This window comes from Protobothrops mucrosquamatus, unplaced genomic scaffold (assembly GCF_001527695.2).
Source record: "Protobothrops mucrosquamatus isolate PMUCROS unplaced genomic scaffold, P.Mucros_1.0 scaffold9952, whole genome shotgun sequence".
NCBI lineage: Eukaryota > Metazoa > Chordata > Lepidosauria > Squamata > Viperidae > Protobothrops > Protobothrops mucrosquamatus.
In genome coordinates this window covers 11214-20593 of record NW_015395739.1, presented here as the reverse complement: position 1 = coordinate 20593, position 9380 = coordinate 11214, and the positions used below count along the sequence as shown (strand labels likewise).

General features: G+C 37.0%; 1 protein-coding gene across 1 annotated transcript; it reads right to left on the bottom strand.

Annotated features, from left to right (window-relative positions):
• Window positions 1-3: 3 nt before the first annotated feature.
• LOC107301083 (inositol 1,4,5-trisphosphate receptor type 1) lies at window positions 4-8759 on the bottom strand (the record flags this gene model as incomplete). Its single annotated transcript, XM_015830351.1, has 8 exons — window positions 8473-8759; window positions 7027-7168; window positions 5590-5743; window positions 4369-4556; window positions 3616-3751; window positions 2400-2451; window positions 216-384; window positions 4-123 (listed from the first exon to the last, which is right to left on the bottom strand). Coding segments are annotated over exons 1-8 (1248 nt in total), but the record flags the coding sequence as incomplete, so codon positions are not given.
• Window positions 8760-9380: the final 621 nt, after the last annotated feature.

Here is a 9380-nt window from a genome sequence, read left to right as displayed (position 1 = left end):
ATCCGGCCCTTGTCCTTTGTAGACCCAGAGTTCCGATTTTTCAACAATGGACCTCAGCTGATCCAAATCTTGCTTTATCTGCTTGTAATTGTCAACATCTTGGCTGGTAACAAGCAGTTGAACCTTACATGAATTGCAATCGGTTAGTTGCAATAAGTGTTTGCTCTACATATTTCAAAGCAAACAGAGAACATTGCACGGCTTTAAACATTTACCTGTTTAAAGGCCTGGAGGACTTCTTGCCTCTGACTAAAGTGTCTGAAGAGTAGCTGAAGCGCCCCAGACACAAGCGGAGGATAGTCATGCATGGTTAAATGGAGCAAAACTCTCAGGAAAGTTCTGCCACCGTGATCATCCAAATCTAGTGGCGTATTCTCTTCACTGAAAACACAAAATATAACAACATTAAAACAAAAGTAACAACTCTGACTTCTTAAGTAAGCTTAAGGACATCTCAGTTTCTCTGACTGTACTTCATCTGGTGTTAGGAGAAAAGTAGTAACCTCTTTCTTTCATTGACTGCAAAACTGTTCAGGTGAGCTCTACCCGGCTTGTCTTCATTTTTCCAATTGCAATTTCCCAACTCCCTTTCATCCACATGTGACAGAAGGCCACGCCCCTTTCAGTAATATTCCTCTCTCTATTTTTTTCCATTCTGATAGGTATATGTATATAAAGGTAAAAGTAAAGGTTTCCCCTGTCCAGTTGTATCTGATACTGGGGGGCGGTACTCATCTTCATTTCTTAGCTGAGGGAGCCAGCCTTGTCTGAAGACATTTCCATGGTCAGGTGGCCAGCATGACTATATGCCAAGGCACATGGAATGCTGTTACCTTCTCACCAAACTGGTACCTATTTATCTACTTGCATTTGCATACTTTTGAACTGCTAGGTGAGCAGGAGCTGGGGCAAGGACAGGAAGTCTCCCCATTCATGTTTCAAATCTGGGCTGTCAGCTTTCCAGCTAACGTTCAGCGTCTTTAAAAATTGAGCCATCCTGTTCTCCATATTTTATATATACATATATATATATACATATATATATGATCCCCCTCTCCTCCCCCCCTCGGACCTGGGATACATCACATACGGAATACTGGAGAGGCTGCACAAAGGAAGGGCTGTAACAGCTGGCCCCTGAATACGCATAACATTACAATAGCGAATGGGGTGGTAGGGGAGGAAACACAAGGTCGGAGAAAGAGAGGGGTGAACGATGACGTGAGCAATAGGCTCGAAGTACGGCAGGATCAGCTAGGGGCCAGTCACACACTCCAGGAGCCGGAAACAGACACTCGGCAACGGCATATAAGACTTCAATCGGTACTTGCCTTTTAACCCTGACGATGTCAAACGTTTTGTTGACGAAAGCTAGGTAGATTAAATTCTATATTTTATAGATGCTCTCTTGGTGGTCTGTATTTATTTGGATAACATATATATATACATACATACATACATACATACATATCTATACACACACACACACACACACACAAGCACACATATATAGTTAGTCCTTGACTTACTACCACAACTGAGTCCAAAATTTCTGTTGTTAAATGAGACATTTGTTAAGTGCGTTTTGCCCCATTTTACAACCTTTCTTGCCACAGTTGTTATGTGAATCAGTGTAGCTGATAGGTTAGTAACCTGGTTGTTAAATGAATCTGGCTTTGTGTGTCAGAATATCACAAAAGGTGACCAGAATGTGACAGAAATGGTCATAAATATGAACCAGCTGCCAAGCATCTGAATTTTGATCACATGATCGTGGGGATGCTGCAAAGGTCATAACTGTGAAAAATGATCATAGCTCACATTTTTCAGTGCCATTGTAACTTTGAAGGGTGACTAAATGAACTCTTCTAAGTCAAGGACTACCTGTACATACATACATACGTACACATCCATACCCATATGCATACTTTTAGAATATGTTTTAACAAAGTAATTATAAAATGATTAATTATGTTTCTGGCTTGTTTGTCTGCTGTCTATGCTGAGATATCTACTGCATATACTTCTACAACTCTCGTGTTTGTAACTTTCAATTGTGTTTTCAAAGGAAGGTAATGCTGGAGGCTTAAATGTAATTAAGTGGGTTCTTGAATAATTGGTACAAGTGATTTGAATGCTCACAATCTTTTTGGCCAAGGAGATACCTCTGTACTTTGGAGAACATATTCATAGTCTTCTTGGGAAATAGTTCCCAAGATGGCATGCTCAATCACAAAAGAGTCGTAGAAGGCACCGAAAGAGATACCCATGGGCACACCAGTAGTGTACTGTGGACCCCCAGAATGTATCCTCTAAAACTATAAACATCAGGTTTGGAGAAACCATTTTACATATAGTTGAGAACAAAAGAATACAAATTGCCATAGTTTACTTTCCTGCCTCCAAATATCCCTTCTGCTTGTTCTTCAATATTTTCAAAGTCAAGAGCACCTGTAAAGGAAAACAAATAACATGCTCTATGCTGAGTTCAGAACAATAAAACAATAATTCAAATCAAGCCATCATTTTTTTCCCTTTCTGTAGAATAAAATAAGTGAATTGTAAGAACCTACACCTCATAAGCAAGGCAGTTTTCTGTACTTCAAAATTGAAAAAAAGCATTATATAAATTAAGTCAGTGAGGGAATTTAAACAGTTTGCACAGAAATTGCTTAATGGAACAGTTTATACTAAGACAATGAGGTAGTAGCAGATGATGCTCTATTTTTTAAAATAATATTTTAAAACATATTCTTGTCATTTTCCCAGTTCAGCAGAAGACGAATAAGCAACTTATATATTATCCATCTGTGCTTTTTCCCCCCCCTAATACCACTGATTCATGAATTCGTATATGAAAAGATGCTGGATTTATGAACTGTATATTTACACAGAATATACAAACAGTAGATTATCAGGAACTCAAAGATCTCACATTTCACTTAAATGTGTAAATCAAAATATTCTGATTACAACATTTAGACACTTTCCCAATCTGGCATCTTCCAGAGGTATGGGACTGCAACTCTGAACGCCAGGCCAAAGATACAAGAAATCTTAGTTTAACCCACGCTTACATCTTTTGCAACACACATGGTAGCAAATTGCCATAACTTCCACTTTGCTCAGAAAGTGGAGTGGATGTTGCTTTATTTTATACTGAGCTGCTCTAGTTATTAATTGCCACAAGAAATAACCTACAGAGTATTGCTATTTATTCTGACTAAAATCAATATTATAGGACATTTTTGGTGTGTTAGACTGGAAAAGAATGTGCTCATCTTGTGCAAGACAAAATAAAAATATTTACGTCTGTCATAAAAAAGTCAGTGGGAAAAAGGTTGAAACTGCCAAAATGTATTTTAAATCTTAATGCAAAACATCAACGTGAAAATGGATATATTTAAGCTTTTGTGACCCAAAATGCACCACCAACAGCTTTAAAACCATCTGACAAATCTTAAAAATAATGGGCCAATACTTTCTGTACTGCCTCTTTTGATGATACTCCCCTCACTGGAAGGGATCCATCATCAGCGAGAGCGAAAACAACAGCTCCCAAGCTGAAAAATGGGCGCTCATATTCTGTAGTACAACAATATGCAAATTACTGACCTGGTACATTTGGCATTTCTTGATTATTGCTCCCTGAAGGTGAATCAGATGTCTGTGCATTGCTTTCATCAAATTCTCGTTTAAATATACACAGAAGGCATGAGATTCGGTAATCCAATCTCACATTCAAAATAAACTGCCGGTTCCAACATTTGAACAAAAAATGAAAACAATATTAATAATACAATCGTATCCAGGTTGTATTCCAAGAGACAAATGAGCTTCAATGTTTGATGGATCTTAAGTTTAGCACATTTAAAGGATTTGCAAACCTCAGCCAGAAATGCATGGTATAAAAAGACACAACAACAAAACATTTGAAGTATATTAAGTAAGTGAGATTATTTTCTATACTTAAAATCAATTGAAGTAAGAAGAAATTTCATTTGAATCAATAGTGATTTGAAAGGGGAACAACAGAATCAAAGCTTCATGCAGTTCAGAGACCTCTGAAGATAATGAAAAAACTATAAATCTGTTGGATTGAATGTTGCCTTCTTTCTAAGGTTGGGAAGGAGCAGCAGGAGCAGAGCAGACAGAGCTAGTAGGCAGAGTTAAATGCATTATCAGCTTAGAGCTGTTGCATTCCCAAAAGGGCTCCAAGTCCAACTCCTCCTGAATTTCGTTGAGTCTTATCTGGCACCAATTAAGTGTTGAACTTTAGTTGATAAGATTCTTGTGCATCAAATCAAAACCATGTAAGAATGAACTGACATAAGCCAAAATGCCCATGCTGTGCCATCTGAAGTATACCTGGAGGATTTCAATTATTTTCAGTTTGGTATCCATTACCAGGATGTCCTCTTTCTCAGGTTCAACTTGCTTCACGTTACCTTCCGGGACAGCAGCCAAAGGTGTCATAGGCAAGAACCCACCACCTCTTAGTACCACTTGAGTCATGAGCTCTCCAACACCATGGATCGATCTCATCACATTGCTCCCTTCAGAAACAGATAAATACCCCAGACAAACATTTTAAATTTGCATTTATTTATTTATAGCCCACATTTATTATTTTTATAAATAACTCAAGGTAGTAAACATACCTAATATTCCTACCTCCTCCTATTTCCCCCACAACAACAACCCTGTGAGGTGAGGTGAGGTAAGGTGAGTTGGGCTGAGAGGAATGACTGGCCTAAAGTCACCCAGCCAGATTTCATACCTAAAGCGGGACTAGAACTCACAGTTGCCTGTTTTCTAGCCTGGTACCTTAAACACTAGACTAAACTGACTCTCATGCATTATTTCAGAACTAGAGTTGCATAATTTTTAATCAAGAGAAACCCATGGGTGTTCTACAGATTCAAAGTATAACTATGCCATCTGTAGTATTATCTAGTTATTATGCACGAAAAGCTGAAACAGATGCTAAAAATCATATTTTTGGCCAACCAAAATAACTTGGTATATGCATTGTAAATAAGAAACTGAAACTACAAAAGCATCTATTAAAATTCCAATCATTTTTAAAATTACGTTTGTTTCATAAATTCCATTTGGGTTTGGTTATACTAATTCAAGACTCCTAGGGAAGATTGTTTTTATAAAAGAAAAAATTCAGCATTCAGAAGGGTCCGTGGAAAGCTACAAAGCAGAGTGATTTATTATTATATGCAATGGCACCAATTCTCTGTATTGGCATTTTGCAAGATACTCCCACAAATTACCGTTCAAGGAATACTGTTGAGAACTTATCATAATGTATAATTTCAAACTCTCAAGATTGTAAGTACAAGATTTCATGTAAGCTCACAAACTTGCATTTTTGAATAATACCAAACAAAAATTATAAATGTTATAAATAAGATTCTAATCTCTACATTGGAATGCATTTGTAGGAAACACTATCCTGATTCTTGGTGTAAAATGATTGTGGATAGCAATCTAATACCGCAATTGGCCTTGTCATCATATTATTTCATGGATCAAATGTCTCTCAACGTCTCCTCCACTTTTTCTTGCCATTCTTACCTTTACTTTCTTCTCCTTTTGTTGCCTTTGTAATAGGGAAAATAGTTGCAACATGTACACAGTCCAGAATAGCTAAGAGAATTTTTGTTAGTCTTAGAAGATCACAAAAATTATAGAAGCCAAAATATATCAGATTTCGGGCTAAGTTCACAACCTGTTTTCAAAAGAAGAAAAGATACGGTAATCAGTTGAACTGGACTTTTTTTTTTTTACAAACTCAATATTCTTTCTAAAATTCATAAAATTGTCTAAGATACCAAAGTCAGCCCTGAAAGTCCCCCCCATTTTTTAATTAATTTTAACATTCCTTCCCTCTTTGAAATTTTATATACTATTTTTATGCTTTTAATATTTTATTGCACACCATCCAGAATCTCTCTTCTTAAATCTGACAAATAAATAAAAGTAGAAATAATATTTTTATGCAAAATAGTAAGTTTCTAAAAACCCTTATTCTAAAATACACATCAGTGCTATAATACTGAATAATCAGTGACTATGTTTTTTCCAGATTTTATACTTCTGGTTTTTATAATAATTTAGGTTTTCTGATGTTGAGGGGATTGTTTATTTTCAGTTATTATTTACATAATAATACAATACAACACAAATAATAGCAAAAGAACAGTTCCGTTTTAACGTATTATATCTGTCAGCCATTTAATTATTATTTTTTCTTTCATGATTAGATTAGATTTTTAATGACCAAAACACTTTCGAGTGGGTAAAAACTTCTACCTATGATTTTGGAAAATCTCCAGCATTTAAAGCAGAAGACAAATTCTGTAGGTCTTTTACATGAGGCAGATGGTAGCAAAAAAAGACAATTTCTGCGGCAACATCACATATTTGTTGAAAAGTCTTTCTAGAGAGGCCATTCAGCATCTCCATTATGGCTTCTCAGTGCCACATGAAAACGTCCTTGTTCTCTTAAGTATTTTAAGATGCTGCTATTAGCATACTGAGATGTATGCCCAATTGTATTTTACTGCTGTTTCTATTGCATAGTTATTGCTATAATTTGCTAGCAAACTTCCTATTCAAGGCAGCCTACTGGGGACAGAAAGGTATAAAACTAAGCAAATAGAATAAGTTGTTGGAAAACATTTGAAACTGCTTTTAATTATTGATATTATCTTTTCAGCGAGTGCAGGATTTGCTAGAAGGTTTTCTACTTGGCAGAAATCTTTTTTTTCTTTTGCCCCCTAATCTTTTTTAACTCAATTTGGATCTGCGTTTTTAATCTTTTTTGTTTTGTTTTGTTTTTTTGTTTGGTATGCTGGGCAGGTGCTATGCAATTTATTTATGAATAAATCAACTGGCAGACTCGAGAAAATATTACAAATATGTGTACATGATCTGACCACCGAGTCACTTATGGTTAGCATCACTGACATTTGATCTTGTAGCTCAGCTTGAGGCATTAAAAACATTTACCTCGAAGGTGAGTTTATTTTTTTCTTTATCAGAAAATGGGAATCTTTGGCAAACAACATCTCTCAAATATTCCTCCACAAACTCCATAGTTTGTGCAAACCTCTCCTTGATTTCGTCTTTGGAAGTTCCACTGCTGTCGTAACTAAACAAGAATCCAAAAACAAGAAAAAAAATGGGACAATTTTTAAAAAGTTCTGCCTTCTTTTTTTTTTTGAAAAAAAAGTATGTGCAAGAAATGTATTACTTGATTTAGATTAAACACTAAACACTTTATGAAAATACAGGTAGTCCTTGACTTACAACAGTTCATTTAGCAACCATTCAAAGTTACAACAGCATTGAAAAAAGTAACACATTTTTCACACTTACGACCATTGCAGCATCTCCATGGCCACGCGATCAAAATTCAGATGCTGGGCACCTGGTTCATATTTATGACGGTTGCAGTGTCCCAGGGTCACATGATCCCCTTTTGCAACCTTCTGACAAGGGGAAGCTAGATTCACTTAACAACCGTGTTGCTAACTTAACACCTGCAGTGATTCACTTAACTATAGCAAGAAAGGTGATAAAATGCGGCAAAACTCACTTAGCAAATGTCTTACCTAGCAACATAAATTTTGGACTCAATTGTGGTCATAGGTCGAGCACAATTTTATAATTTGTGCCATTACACAATTGCAGGTTCTCACTAAATTAGCTTTTTTGTGTTTATTACATTACACAGCCTTACACAGCCTTGTAGTCCAAAATATTTACAGAATATTTTGTACAATTTGATAATTTGCATAAAACAGTGATGGCGAACCTTTTAGAGACCGAGTGCCCAAACTGCAACCCAAAACCCACTTATGCATCGTCGGGTGCCAGGTGGGTGTGGCCCATTGGGTGGATGTGGCTCATTGGGTGGGCGTGGCTGCGGTAGTAATGGCAGACTGGGTGGGACTAAAAAGTTCAATCAATCAATTCCAACTGTGCAAGATCTTTTTTCCCTGCGAGAAGTTGAAATTGATTGATTGATTGAACCTTTTTTTTTTTTTGCGCATGGCGGCGGAGGCCTAAAGCGAAAAGGTTTTATAAAACCCAGCTGAAGGCCTAGGATGGGGGCGATGGCGCGCGTGCCCACAGAGAGGGCTCTGAGTGCCACCTCTGGTACCCGTGCCATAGGTTTGCCACCACGGGCATAGAACGTGACAAGTGATACTGGAAATTCTTACTAGAAGGACTATAGTAAGCCCTTTTTTTTCAACTAACCAATTTTATTAGAAGGCATAAAATTTTGTGAGCTGGAAAAGATGTTGTTAGACTCTTTCTGATTTGTTTTTTGCAACAACAGACTAACATGGCAATTCTCCTCCAAGAAAATTCTTTAACAGTAAGAAGTACTCCCAAGGATTTAAGATCGCCATGCTTCATTCAGAGAATCATTTGGTCACAAATACTCACTCATCAATTGCTATTTCAGATGGTATCTCTGACCATAGTCGAGCATACTTCACTGGCGTCACTTGTTCTTGGGGATCTCGGTCAACATGCATGTGCAACATCAGTCGACAAAATGAAGCTCTCAAGTCGTAAGGCAAATTCTCATCAGACATGCAGCGAAGAATAAGGTCAACATCTAACTGTCCAGATATTTCATTTATAGCTAAGTACTGGCGATCAAGGCACATCCGAGCAAAAAGATTCAGCTGGTACCTTGTAAAGCAGAAGAAAAATAAGGAAAGCGTCATTTTACCCCAAAGACTGAAAATCATCATCATCATCACCATGGCAGTTCACATCAAAGAAATTATAATAAAATTAATGGAAGATAGAAAATGCCAAACACAGCAGATCCGTTGTAATGAAGCAAGGGTTCTCACTCTCCCTCGCCAAAGGTTTGAGGTACAACAATAGCAGAGTGGGAGAACATCTGGATCTTGGGGTAGGGAAACCTCATTCTAAAGGTGCTGCTAGAGAGAAGGCATGCTTAACATAATAAGATACACATTCTGATGTGGAGAGTGGAAAACACGTTTTATGGATTATGGAAATGTATTTTAGAAATTAATCAGATTTAAAGAATAGGTGATAAATTACACTGTACATTTAGTTGGCAAACATTCATGCTTCAAGACCTCGTTCCTATTATTTAAACTCAGAATTCTGCTATGAAACTGGAGCAGCTGACATTGTGCACTGTGCATTGTCCAGTGTAAACTGGATCATGTTACCAAACATATATTGTTAGTGTCCAACATCCAGTTTCAAACTGGCAGACACTCCATGTTTACAGGACATGGAAGTCATCAAACTTAAAGTGAAGCATCCAAATGAAGCTATAATGATGGCAGGTTCTCACTGAATTAGCT